The sequence below is a fragment of the Oncorhynchus mykiss genome, chromosome 11, assembly GCF_013265735.2.
Source record: "Oncorhynchus mykiss isolate Arlee chromosome 11, USDA_OmykA_1.1, whole genome shotgun sequence".
NCBI classification, from domain to species: domain Eukaryota; kingdom Metazoa; phylum Chordata; class Actinopteri; order Salmoniformes; family Salmonidae; genus Oncorhynchus; species Oncorhynchus mykiss.
Window position 1 is genome coordinate 48567075 of NC_048575.1, and position 14928 is coordinate 48582002.

Here is a 14928-nt window from a genome sequence, read left to right on the forward strand (position 1 = left end):
AATACGAGTGTTCAGACCCTTAACTTTGTGGAAGTATCTTTGGCAGTGATTGCAGCCTTGAGTTTCCTTAGGTATGACGCTACAAGCTTGGCACGCCTGTATTTGGGGAGTTTCTCCCATTCTTCTCTGCAAATCATCTCAAGCTCTGTCTGGTTGGATGGGGAGCGTCGCTGCACAGCTATTTTCAGGTCTCTCCAGAGTTGTTAGATCTGGTTCAAGTCCGGGCTCCGGCTGGGCCACTCAAGGACATTCATAGACTTGTCCCAAAGCCAATCCTGCATTGTCTTGGCTGTGTGCTTAGGCTTGTTGTCTTGTTGGAAGGGGAACCTTCGCCCCAGTCTGAGGTCCTTAGCGCACTGGAGCAGGTTTTCATCAAGGATCTCTCTGTACTTTCCTCCGTTCATCTTTCCCTCAATCCTGACTAGTCTCCCAGTCCCTGCCACTAGTCTCTTGGCCATAGTGGAGTTTGGAGTGTGACTGTTTGAGGTTGTGGACAGGTGTCTTTTATACTGACAACAAGTTCAAACAGGTGCCATTAATACAGGTAACGAGTGGAGGACAGAGGAGCCTCTTAAAGAAGAAGTTACAGGTCTGTGAGAGCCAGAAATCTTGCTTGTTTGTAGGTTACCAAATACTTATTTTCCACCATAATTTGCAAATAAATTCATAAAAAATCCTACAATGTGATTTTCTGGATTTTCTTCCCCATTTTGTCTGTCATAGTTGAAGTGTACCTATGATGAAAATTACAGGCCTCTCTCATCGTTTTAAGTGGGAGAACTTGCACAATTGGTGGCTGACTAAATACTTTTTTGCCCCACTGTATTCTAAGTCCGAACCGTCCAGAGTAGTGATGCTGAACAGGCGGGCAGGTGTGGGCAGCAATCGGTTGAAGAGCATGCATTTAGTTTTACTTGCATTTAAGAGCAGTTGGAGGCCACAGAAGGAGAGTTGTATGGCATTGAAGCTTGTCTGGAGGTTAATTAACACAGTGTCCAAAGATGGGCCAGAAGTATACAGAATGGTGTTGTCTGTGTAGAGGTCCCCGAGCTGACAAAGTACAAATCTGTCGTTCTGCCCCTGAACAGGCAGTTAACCCACTGTTCCTAGGCCGTCATTGAAACTAAGAATTTGTTCTTAACTGACTTGCCTAGTTAAATAAAGGTCAAATAAAAAATACAAATACAAATTGTAATTCATAACATTACATACAAAATTTATGATGGCGATCCACAAATGAATACATACCAAACACAACGTAACATATCATCCTACATAGAGTATTTCACTTTTAAGTGTAATATGAAGTGCTCTGAGACCAGAATGGCATTTCTCTCTGTATTTGAACACTTGGCCTTGTGAGTGTGTGTAAGTGGGTCTGTCTGTGTTCCTTTATGTATGTGCATATTTTTTTATGTGACAAATTCCCCTTGACGGTGTTCATTTCTCAATGACCATGTTTTTGTTACCTTTCCAGCCCAAAGCCCTGAAACTGCTGGGGATGGAGGTGAGTCTGGGTTACAACATGGTTATTATTTGGTTACAGTTTGGTGTATTCCCCTGGTTTGCATAATGAGTGCCTGGTAACCCTTCATTTTACAGCACGGTATTTACTAGGTAATAACTAGGTAAATAACTAGTAACAAAAAGTAAATACATGTTAACAATTTAGTCCCAAATGTAATTACCTGGAACCAAGTAAGTAAGTAATACATGCTTAATTAGTGTAAAACGGTAAAACGAAGCTGTCTGTTTCCAGGTAGATACAACGTAGTTACTTGTGAAATACCACCACATTGGATGACTCCATCTCATGAAGACAACAGCAAATATGTCTGTGATCTTACCCTGTTGTTTCATGGGACCACCTTCACACTTACAGGGTAGGTACAAAGTAAGGGCTTTAAAATGAAGCCGTTGCTAATACCATGTAAGTACCCCATACTTACAGGTCAACAAATGATTTAGTCAAATGATTGTGTAGAGATAGTGTACTAAGTCATTTTCCTGAAGTTACTAGGTATGTACAGTGCCTTCACAAAGTTTTCACACCCTGTGACTTTTTCCACATTTGTTGTGTTACAGCCTGAATTTAAACTGGAGACCTTGTCAAAGTGGAATTGTGTTTTTCAAAAGGTTTACAAAAAAAATAAAAATAAAAAAATGAAAAGCTGCAATGTCTTGATTCAACCTCTTTTTCTATGGAATGCTTAAATAACTTCAGGAGTGAAAATCTGCTTAATAAGTCACATAATACGTTGCCTGGACTCACTCTGCGTGCAATAATAGTGTTTAACGTCATTTTTTGAATGACTACCTCATCTCTTTACTCCACACATACAATTATCTGTAAAGTCCCTTAGTCGAGCTGTGAATATGAAACACAGATTAAACAACAAAGATCAGGGAGGTTTTCCAATGCCTTGCAAAGAAGGGCACCTAATAGTAGATGGGTAAAAAAAGCAGACATTGAATATCTTCTTATGGGCAGGACGGTAGCATCCCACCTGGCCAACATCCGTTGCAATTGCAGAGCGCGAAATTCAAAAATAGCAAATTCAAATATTTAACATTCTTGAAAATATGTGTTATACATCAAAATAAAGCTTAACTTGCTAATCCAGCCGCTGTGTCAGATTTCAAAAAGGCTTTACGGCGAAAGCAAATTATCTGAGGACAGCTCCCCGCATACAAACACATGAAAATCAGATTTCAACCAGGCAAGTGCGCCACAAAAGTCAGAAATAGCGATATAATTAATGCCTTACCTTTGAAGATTTTCTTCTGTTGGCACTCCAAAATGTCCCAGAAACATCACAAATGGTCCTTTTGTTCGATAATGTCCTTTATGTCCCAAAAATGTCAATTTATTTGACACGTTTGATTCAGAAATACACCGGTTTCAACTCGCCCAACATGCCTACAAAGTATTTAATACGTTACCCTTAAACTGTGTTCCTAATCCAACCTCAGGTACCTTAATGTTGATGCCAGGAGTTCCTCTGTAGGAACACCCTCCCCCCGTTCAGCTCAAACGGTGGCGCATGGAACGCAAAAATATTCTTAAAAATATTTAACCTCCACACATTATTAAGTCCAATAGCTCAAATGAAAGATAAACACCTTGTTCATCTACCCAGCATGTCAGATTTTTAAAATGTTTTACGGCGAAAACACACCACACATTTATATTAGACCACCACCGAAACAAAGACAAGCGGCAGCCATTTTGTCCCAGAAAATATAAAATTATAAAAGCAGGATTAAAAAATAAATCGCTCACTAACCTTTTGAAAATCTTCATCAGATGACAGTGATAGGACATGTTACACAGTACATTTTTTTTTTTTCAATAATATGCCATATATATCCATAAATGTCCATTTACAGTGTACTCATGTTCAGAAATTACTCAAAAATGCCCGCAGGAAACCTAGGTAGCTCGGCAAGATAACGTAAATAGACATCATAAACTTTGGCTAAATATACATGTTCTACATATAGTTAGAAAGATACACTGCTTCTTTATGCAACCGCTGTGTTAGATTTATTTTTAACGTTACAGAAATCGCACACTATTTCATATGCTGAGGCAGCGCTCAGTTCCAAGCTACATTTCCACGTAATGTTGGAGTCAACAGAAACACAGATTTAAGCATAAATATTCCCTTACCTTCGATGGTCTTCGTTCAGAATGTTCTGGAAGGGTTCATACTTACCCAATACATCGTTTGGTTTCAAGTCTTGCGTCTTTGTATTAGCTACTGCTAATAACATCAGCTGAAATGCACCCAAAACGTCCTCCGGTCCGGATAAGTTGCGCATCAAAACTTCAAAATTACACATTATATGTCGACTAAACAGGTCAAACTAAGTGCAGAAGCAAGCTTTATGATGTTTTAGACGTGCAAAACAAACTTCAATTCAACCGGGCATCGTTTGCTCTTCCCAGGAGTGCTGGCACAAAGGAATGGCTGTGACCAATTCGCGCCCTAACGCACAGGTTTTTTTATCGCGACACTTACTCCAACCACTCCTGTAGGGCCAATTCTCGCGCGATTTGAACGATTGAGCGCTCCAAAGAAAGAGGACATCTAGTGGAAGAGATGGAAAGTGTCCCCAGATCCATAAGTGGTCGGGAAGGGTGGGGGCATGACGTCAAAGTTGCTCCAACTTTCATGGCCACAAAAACTAGTTTGGAAGAATGCATGCCCTGTGAGTTCTGCTATACTTACAGACATAATTCCAACGGTTTTAGAAGCTTTAGAGTGTTTTCTATCCAATAATAATTATTATATGCATATATTAGCAATTTTTAATATATTTTTTTTTCAGTTTATTAGGGGTACCCAATTTCTCCAAAGGGGGCGTAAATCTGCCTGGCATCAACAGGTTAAAACATAAACAATCGATCAAATTTAAGACAGAATAAACTGTTTCTAATACCGGATAAAACAACGTGAAGCACGCTCCAGTTCACGTGCACCAAAACAGTAGAGTCCACCTGGAGTGACACTTACAATGAACAGCCCTACTTCTTCATTTCTCAAAAGAAAAACATTGAACAATTTCTAAAGACTGTTGACATCTAGTGGAAGCCATAGGAACTGCAACCAGGTTCCTAATAATAAGGGTGTCCCATGGAAACCAATTGGAAAATCCTATGACCTAAAAAAAAAATCCCCTGGATGGTTTGTCCTTGGGGTTTCGCCTGCCATATCAGTTCTGTTATACTCACAGACAATTTTATTTCACCATGAGGCCAATGGTGTTACATAAACAGTTGCAGAGTCTGATGGCTGTGATAGGAGAAAATTGAGGATGGATCAACAACATTGTAGTTACTCCACTATACTAACATAAATGACAGAGTGAAAAGAAGGAAGCCTGTACAGAATAAAAATTTTCCAAAACATGCATCTTGTTTGCAATAAGAAACTAAAGTAAAAGTTGAAGAAATGTGGCAAAGAAATTAACTTTGCATCCTGAATACAAAGATTTATGTTTGGGGCAAACCCAACACAACACATCACATAACACTCTTCATATGTTCAAGCATGGTGATGGCTGCTTCATGTTATGGGTATGCTTGTCATCAGCAAGGAATAGGGCATTTATTAGGATAAAAATAAATGGAATAGGTCTAAACACAGGTAAAATCCTAAAGGAAACCTTCAGTCTGCTTTCTACCAGACACTTGGAGACAAATTCCCCTTTCAGCAGGACAATAACATAAAACCAAATATACATATAAGGCCAAATATACACTGGAGTTGCTTACCAAGATGACATTGAGTGTTCCCGAGTGGCCTTGTTACAATTTTGACTAACATTGGCTTGAAAATCAATGATCAACAACCAACTTGACAGAGCTTGAAGAATAAAAAAAAATGTTTTTAATTGATTGGACAATCAAGGTGTGCAAAGCTTTTAGGGAATATCCCAAAATGCTCACTGCTGTAATCTCTGCCAAAGATGATTCTAACATCTATTAACTCAGGGGTGTGAATACTTATGTAAAGGAGATATTTCTGTATTTCATTCTCAATAAATTAGCAAAAATGGCTAAAAACATATGGGGAATTGTGGGTAAATGGGTGAGGAAAAAGAAATAAAATCCATTTTGAATTCAGGCTGTAACACAACAAATGTGGAATAAGTCAAGGCGTATGAATACTTTCTGAAGGCACTGTATGTTGTAACAGGGCTGTAAAATAAAGTGGTGTCTGTTTCCAGGTAGATCCCACGAAGATGACAGCAAATCTGTCTGTGATCTTACCCTTTTTTTACATGATACCATCTTCACTCTTACAGTGTAGGTACGGTGTAAGAAGGCCATAAAATGAAGCTGTTCATATTACCATGTACATACCAAATACTTTCAAGTTAACTACAGTGCAATTTAAAAATGCAAACATTTCGCGGTGAAGACAAGCACACATCTCAGAGTGAAGCTTATTTATTGAGAATCAACCAGAGGTAAGTAGAAGCACATTGTATTAGAACAGAGGTTTGGAAAGTGTGAGGTGCGCCTCCCCAGGGGGGTGCCAGAGAGTTTCAGGGGAGGCGTGAAAGGAAAGCCAAGTCTAACCGTCTTCGGGTCTCTAATAATGAACAAATATTAGGCCTGTTTCTTGCTACAATATTTCAATGGCTACATTTAGAAAGAAGGGTATCCCAGCTTTCTAGTGATACTACGCTTATTTCTCAACTCCTAAAATTGCAGATTTTGTTGATATTCTCTAAAGGGAGGCTCACTAGAATGACTAGGCCTACATTCCAATCATGAGCTAACATAGAAGATTGCTAGCCAAAGCAGATGAGAAGGAAGATAACAGTCTATTTAACATAACAGAAGAAATGCTGCAAATTTACTAAACGAGTATACACAAACTATGCATAAATAAAACATTTCCACAAGCATATTATCTCCTAACAAGACAGTATCTAAACACTCAAAAGAGCTAGATACAATCTGTACAAAAACAAGCTAAGTTAGAAAATTAAGCTAGCTAGCATACTAACACACGATGCAATAACAATAGCGATTCGTTAGCTTAAATTAACTAGCGTGCCAGCAGAGTGTCGGAGCTAGAATAAACATATAAAAACATAATTCCGATATAAATCACTGCATGTACTTAACTCTCCAGTTTTCGAATTTGGTTTTCAAAGTAAGAGTCTGCAGTAAAACGCTATATATTTGATACGAAATCAACATATTGCATATAGTGCACAATGTTGCATTAGTATGCACAATTATACTTACATTGTGAGAAAATATCAACAAAAATGTGTATATGTTTTTAAAATGTTTCTACTGTGATGTTTCTACTGTGACAAATTTTCAAAATTATGTTACCTGGAATTGACTCGTTAGTGTTGCTATGAATACACTAAGCTAGCTACTTTTCAATGTCACCAGAGATGTGGACAAAAAAAGCATATTTTTAGGGCGGAGACATCATTATATCCAAATCTCTTATGATGTACAAACTCACCACAATCCATAGCCATCCTTCTTTTTATAAAAGGTGGCATCATCTGTTGATTATCATACCGGAATTAAAAGATTGCTATTTATGAACGTATTAGCCTTCCATTCAAATTAATGGTGTTTAGCCGGCAGTTTGGTTTCTACATAGATATAAATGCAGTTCACTTTTGTTGTGGTGCTAACTTGTATGGTTATATGATTGTACATTAATACAAATGTGTTTCTACTGACCTCTTGTTGATTTTCATTAATTAAACTTGAAATGTTCCCACTTTTATTTTGCACGGCAGTAAACTTGTAGGTATTTGATATTTACATGGTAATATGAACAGCTTCATTTTACAGCCCTCTTATCCCGTACCAACCATGTAAGTGTGAAGCTAGTATCACGTAACAACAGGGTAATATCACAGACAGATTTGCTGTGGTCCTTGTGGGATCTACCTGGAATCTACCTGGAAACAGACCCCACTTAATTTTATAGCCATTACCACATACATACCTAGTAACTCCATGTGGTACGTTATGGTCTCCCGAGTGGCGCAGCGATCTAAGGCACTGCATCTCAGTGCTAGAGGTGTCAATACCACCCCTGGTTCGATTCCAGGCTGTATCACAACCGGCTGTGATTGGGAGTCTCATAGGGCGGCGCACAATTGGCCCAGCCTAGTCCGGGTTTAGGCTTTGCCCGGGTAGGCTGTTAATCTAAATAATAATTTGTTCTTAACTGACTTGCCTAGTTAAATAAAGGTTAAAAAAAATCTACACAATAATTTGACTAAATCCTAAAGAGTGTTAGTTGACCTGCAAGTATCTGGAATTTACATGTTATTAGCAACGGTTTAATTTTACAGCCCTCTTAGTGTGAAGGTGGTACCATGAAACAACACTTTTCACTTTTCATAAAATAATTATGTTAATTAAACTCTGTTATTGCTCACATAGTGAGTCCATACAACTTATTATGTGTCTTGTTAAGTACATTTTTACTCCTGAACTTATTTAGGCTTGCCATCACAAAGAGGTTGAATAATAATTGACTCAAGATATTTCAGATTTTGTACAAATTGTACAAATTTCCAAAAATATTACTCCACTTTGACAATATGTGTATAGGTCAGTTATTACATTTTAAATTCAGGGTGTAACATAACAAAATGTGGAAAAAGTCAAGTGGTGCGAATACTTTCTGAAGGCACTGTACATACCTAGTAACTATAGGAAAATTACTTGGTACATTATGTCTACACAATCATTTGACTAAATCATTAAGAGCATTAATGACCTGCAAGTATCTGGTGTTTGCATGGTATTAGCAATGGCTTCATTTTAAAGCCTTCTTACCTTGTATCTACCCTGTAAGTGAAACAACAGGGTAGATCACAGACATATTTACTGTTGTCTTCATGAGATGGAGTCATCCAACGTGGTGGTATTTCACAAGTAACTACATTGTATCTACCTGGAAACAGACACAAGTTCATTTTACCGCCCTTTTAATACAAACATTTATGGTAACTGAAGGCAAAGTCCTTAGAAACAAAGTGACTTGAAGGTATTCATGTGGTAAGTGCAAGGTAATAAATAAATATAACATTACATACAGTGGGGAGAACAAGTATTTGATACATTGCCGATTTTGCAGGTGTTCCTACTTACAAAGTATGTAGAGGTCTGTAATTTTTATCATAGGTACACTTCAATTGTGAGAGACGGAATCTAAAATCCAGAAAATCACATTTTTAAGTAATAATTTGCATTTTATTGCATGACATAAGTATTTGATCACCTACCAACCAGTAAGAATTCCGGCTCTCACAGACCTGTTAGTTTTTCTTTAAGAATCCCTCCTGTTCTCCACCTGTATTAACTGCACCTGTTTGAACTCGTTACCTGTATAAAAGACACCTGTCCACACACTCAATCAAACAGACTCCAACCTCTCCACAATGGCCAAGACCAGAGAGCCGTGTAAGGACATCAGGGATAAATTTGTAGACCTGCACAAGGCTGGGATGGGCTACAGGACAATAGGCAAGCAGCTTGGTGAGAAGGTAACAACTGTTGGTGCAATTATTAGAAAATGGAAGAAGTTCAAGATGACGGTCAATCACCCTCAGTCTGGGGCTCCATGTAAGATCTCACCTCGTGGGGCATCAATGATCATGAGGAAGGTGAGGGATCAGCCCAGAACTACACGGCAGGACCTGGTCAATGACCTGAAGAGAGCTGGGACCACAGTCTCAAAGAAAACCATTAGTAACACACTACCGTCATGGATTAAAATCCTGCAGCGCACGCAAGGTCCCCCTGCTCAAGCCAGCGCATGTCCAGGCCCGTCTGAAGTTTGCCAATGACCATCTGGATGATCCAGAGGAGGAATGGGAGAAGGTCATGTGGTCTGATGAGACAAAAATAGAGCTTTTTAGTCTAAACTCCACTCGCCGTGTTTGGAGGAAGAAGAAGGATGAGTACAACCCAAAGAACACCATCCCAACCGTGAAGCATGGAGGTGGAAACATCATTCTTTGGGGATGCTTTTACCAAATATTAAGTTCTGCTTTTCTGATGTATCAAATACTTCTGTCATGCAATAAAATGCAAATTAATTACTTAAAAATCATACAATGTGATTTTCTGGATTTTTGTTTTAGATTCCGTCTCTCACAGTTGAAGTGTACCTATGATAAAAAAATTACAGACCTCTACTGTAAGTAGGAAGTAGAAAAAGTAAGTAGGAAAACCTGCAAATCAGCAGTGTATCAAATACTTGTTCTCCCCACTGTATATGTTGTTACTATAGTAGGTATGTGTATAATAAGTACCTAGTACTTACTTATAAGGTCCTCAATACTCAACTTTGATACTAAAGGGGACTACTACAGTGCATTCGGAAAGTATTCAGACCTCTTGACTTTTCCATATTTTTTTACATTACAGTGTTATTCTAAAATGGATCAATTGTTGTTTTAATTCCTCATCAATCTACACACAATACCCCATAATGACAAAGCAAAAACAGGTTTTTAATTTTTTTTAGCAAATGTATTACGAATAAAAAAACAGACATATCACATTTATATAAATATTTAGACCCTTTACTCAGCACCTTTGGTACTGATTACAGCCTCGAGTCTTCTTGGGCATGATGCTACAAGCTTGGCACACCTGTATTTGGGGAGTTTCTCCCATTCTTCTCTGCAGATCCTCTCAAGCTCTGTTAGGTTGGATGGGGAGCGTCGCTGCACAGCTATTTTCTGGTCTCCCCAGAGACTCTGGCTCCGGCTGGGCCACTCAAGGACATTCAGAGACTTGTCCCGAAGCCACTCCTGCGTTACGTTGTCTTGGCTGTGCTTAGGGTTGTTGTCCTGTTGGAAGGTGAACCTTTGCCCCAATCTGAGGTTCTGAGCGCTCTGAAGCAGGTTTTCATCAAGTATCTCTCTGTACTTTTCTCCGTTCATCTTTGCCTCGATCCTGACTAGTCTTCCAGTCCCTGCCACTGAAAAACATAACAACAACCATCGTAAGGATGGTGCCAGGTTTCCTCCAGATGTGACGCTTGGCCAAATAGTTTAATCTTGGTTTCACCAGACCAGATTTAAAAAATTATCATGGTCTGAATTTTGGCAAACTCCAAGTGGGCTGTCGTGCCTTTTAATGAGGAGTGGCTTCCGTCTGGCCTCACTACCATAAAGGCCTGATTGGTTTAGTGTTGCAGAGATGGTTGTCCTTATGGAAGGTTCTCCCATCTCCACAGAGGAACTCTGGATCTCTGTCAGAGTGACCATCGGGTTCTTGGTCACCTCCCTGACCAAGGCTCTTCTCCCCTGATTGCTCATTTTTGCCAGGCGGCCAGCTCTAGGAAGAGTCTTGGTGGGTCCAATCTTCTTCCATTTAAGAATGATGGAGGCCATAGTGTTCTTGGGGACTTTCAATGCTGAATAAATGTGTTGGTACCCTTCCCCAGATCTTTGCCTTGACACAATCCTGTCTCTGAGCTCTACGGATGTGTCCTTTGACCTAATGGCTTGATTTTTGCTCTGACATGCACTGTCAACTGTGGGACCTTATATATGCAGGTGTGTACCTTTCCAAATTATCTCCAATCAATTGAATTTAACACAGGTGGACTCCAATCAAGTTGTGGATACAACTCAAGGATGATCAATGGAAACAGGATTCACCTGAGCTCAATTTCGAGTCTCATAGCAAAGGGTCTGAATACTTACAGTTGAAGTCAGAAGTTTACATACACCTTAGCCAAATACATTTAAACTCCGTTTTTCACAATTCCTGACATTTAATCCTAGTAAAAATTCCCTGTCTTAGGTCAATTAGGATCACCACTTTATTTTAAGAATGTGAAATGTCAGAATAATAGTAGAGATAATTATTTATTTCAGCTTTTATTTATTTCATCACATTCCCAGTGGGTCAGAAGTTTACATACACTTAATTAGTATTTGGTAGCATTGCCTTTAAATTGTTTAACTTGGGTCAAACGTTTCGGGTAGCCTTCCACAAGCTTCCCAAAATAAGTTGGGTGAATTTTGGCCCATTCCTCCTGACAGAGCTGGTGTAACTGAGTTTAGATATCAGTTGAATGAGATATAGAAGTAATATGGAAATACCTGAATAAATATTGGAATAAATGTCAGAATATCCTAAGCAAGCAGACAGACATTAAACACCAAGGCCTTTTCACAGTTCTCAACTCTCAGTACTTTCATGCCATGGTACTTCATCCATCTCTCCAAGGCCTTAGCCAGTGTGAATTATATTACATGATCACACTCTCTCTAAATGTATGTTTGTCTCCCTCGATGGGCAAAGGCTGAGCATCACATCCAAAAACCCATGAATCCATGTCTCTGCTCTCGTCTTGTGTGGCCTGAGGCAGGATGACATGCCGATCCGGAGGAGTCGCCAGAAGACTACACGTAAGCGGGAGGAGGAGGTGGACATTGACCTGGACGACCCTGAGATCAACCATTTCCCCTTCCCCTTCCACGAGCTGATGGTGTGGGCCGTGCTGATGAAGAGACAGAAGATGGCACTGTTCTTCTGGCAGCATGGGGAGGAGGCCATGGCCAAAGCCCTGGTGGCCTGTAAGCTGTGCAAGGCCATGGCCCACGAGGCCTCCGAGAACGACATGGTGGACGACATCTCACAGGAGCTGAACCACAACTCCAGGTACAATAGACCACAAGACACATACACATAGAGCTGAAAAGAAACACACACATGTAATCAGCCAAGCAATCACACATAATCGTTTGTAGAGTTTTCCACACATAGACACATCTGCATACCCACAACTGAACATACCCACATGCACAAGCACACACACACACGCTCTCTCACACTCTCTCACACACACACACACACACACACACACACACACACACACACACACACACACACACACACACACACACACACACACACACACACATCCACACAGATGTCATAGAAATTCTTACAAAGGGACACTCAAAGTCATTCATAAATTAATCATTGTTTATTTGTCAGGACGCTGTAGAGGTTCCAACCAACTCAATGCACCATAGTGCACATGTCAATCAGGAGCTCTGCCTGGGCAGTCCCAGCAGATGTTTTTACACAAACAAGTTATATTTGCATGATGTAGCATAATTACCTAATCATTACCATTTTGTTTCATTCATATGACCGACCAATACTGGTTCATAACATGTGACAGACCAATACCTCACAAGCTTCTTATCTCTAAGCTGAGACATTGAAACTGATGAATCCTTCATGCGTTCTCAAAAGAAAGTCTGGGCGTACTGCCAAATTGCAGCTGCTGATAGTCAGGAACCAATATACTCAGTTAGTTAGGAAATCTAAGGCTAGCTTTTTCAAACAGAAATTTGCTTCCTATAGCACTAATTCCAAAAAGTTTTGGGACTGTAACGACTTTCTTCCGTCGAAGGAGAGGAGGACCAAAATGCAGCGTGGTTAGAGTTCATGTTTTTTAATAAGAAAAATAAACATGAACACAAATACAAAATAACAAATGTGGCAAAAACAGAAACAGTCCTATCTGATGCAGAGAACACAAAGACAGGAAACAATCACCCACCAACAAGCTACCTAAATATGGTTCCCAATCAAAGACAATGACTAACACCAGCCCCTGATTGAGAACCATATCAGGCCAAACATAGAAATAGACAAACTAGACACACGACATAGAATGCCCACCCAGCTCACGTCCTGACCAACACAAGGAAAACACACAAGAACTATGGTCAGAACGTGACAGGGACACTGTAAAGTCCATGTAGAATAGGAGCACCTCCTCCCAGCTGCCCACTGCACTGAGGATAGGAAACACTGTCACCACCAATAAATCTACGATAATCGATCATTTCAATAAGCATTTTTCCATGGCTGACCATGCTTTTCACCTGGCAACCCCTCCCTAAATCTGGATCCCTACAAATCAGTTGGGCTAGACAATCTGAACCCTCTCTTTCTAAAATTATCTGCCGATTACTAGCCTAGTCAACCTCTCTTTCGTATCGTCTGAGATCCCCAAAGATTGGAAAGCTGATGCAGTCATCCCCCTCTTCAAAGGGGGAGACACCTTAGGCCCAAACTGTTATAGACCTATGTCCATCCTGCCCTGCCTTTCTAAAATCTTCGAAAGCCAAGTAAATAAACAGATCACCGACCATTTCTAATCACATAGTAACCTTCTCCACTATGCAATCTGGTTTCCAGCTGGTCATGGGTACACCTCAGCCACGCTCAAGGTCCTAAACTATATCATAACCGCCATCGATAAAAGACAGTACTGTGCAGCCTTCTTTATTGACCTGGCCAAAGCTTTCAACTCTTTCAATCACCACATTATTATCGGCAGACTCAATAGCCTTGGCTTCTCAAATGAGTGCATCGCCTGGTTCACCAACTACTTCTCAGATAGAGTTCAGTGTGTCAAATCAGAGGGCCTGTTGTCCGGACCTCTAGCAGTCTCTATGGGGGTGCCACAGGGTTTAATTCTCGGGCCAAATCTTTTCTCTGTATATATCAATTATGTCTCTCTTGCTGCAGGTGATTCTCTGATCCACCTCGAGGCAGATGACACCATTCTGTATACATCTGGCCCTTCTTTGGACACTGTGCTAACAAACCTCCAAACAAGCTTCAACTCCTTCCATGGCCTCTAACTGCTCTTAAATGCTAGTAAAACTAGGTGCATGCTCTTCAACCGATTGCTGCCCACACCCTCCCGCCTGATTAGCATCACAACCCTGGATGGTTCTGACCTAGAATATGTGGACAACTACAAATACCTAGGTGTCCGGTTAGACTGTAAATTCTCTTTCCAGACTCACATTAAGCATCTCCAATCCAAAATTAAATCTAGAATCGGCTTCCTATTTCGCAACAAAGCCTCCTTCACTCATGCCACCAAACATACCCTCGTAAAACTGTTTATCCTACCTATCCTTGACTTCGGCGATGTCGTTTACAAAATAGCCCTCAACACTCTACTCAGCAAACTGAATGTACTCTATCACAATGCCATCCGTTTTTGTCACCAAACCATATACTACCTACCACTGCGACATGTATGCTCTCGTTGGCTGGCCCTCACTACATATCCATTGCCAAATCCACTGGCTCCAGGTCATCTATAAGTCTTTGCTAGGTAAAGCCTCGTATTATCTCAGCTCACTGGTCACCATAGCAGCACCCACCCGTAGCACACACTCCAGTAGGTATATTACACTGGTAATCCCCAAAGCCAACACCTCCTTTGGCCGCCTCTCCTTCCAGTTCTCTGCTGCCAATGACTGGAACGAATTGCAAAAATCTCTGAAGCTGGAGTTTTACAGTTGAAGTCGTAAGTTTACATACACCTAAGCCAAATACATTAAAACTCACTTTTCACAATT

General features: G+C 40.3%; 1 protein-coding gene across 3 annotated transcripts in view; it reads left to right on the top strand.

The window, feature by feature from the left end:
- The window catches only part of trpm3 (transient receptor potential cation channel, subfamily M, member 3), a 217913-nt gene that overhangs the window by 162726 nt on the left and 40259 nt on the right, over nt 1-14928 (top strand). For all 3 annotated transcript variants that reach the window (XM_021621106.2, XM_021621100.2, XM_021621102.2), the window contains 2 exons: nt 1478-1507; nt 11898-12190. In XM_021621106.2, the coding sequence (XP_021476781.2) occupies nt 1478-1507; nt 11898-12190 (323 nt within the window). The remainder of the gene's footprint in view (nt 1-1477; nt 1508-11897; nt 12191-14928) is intronic.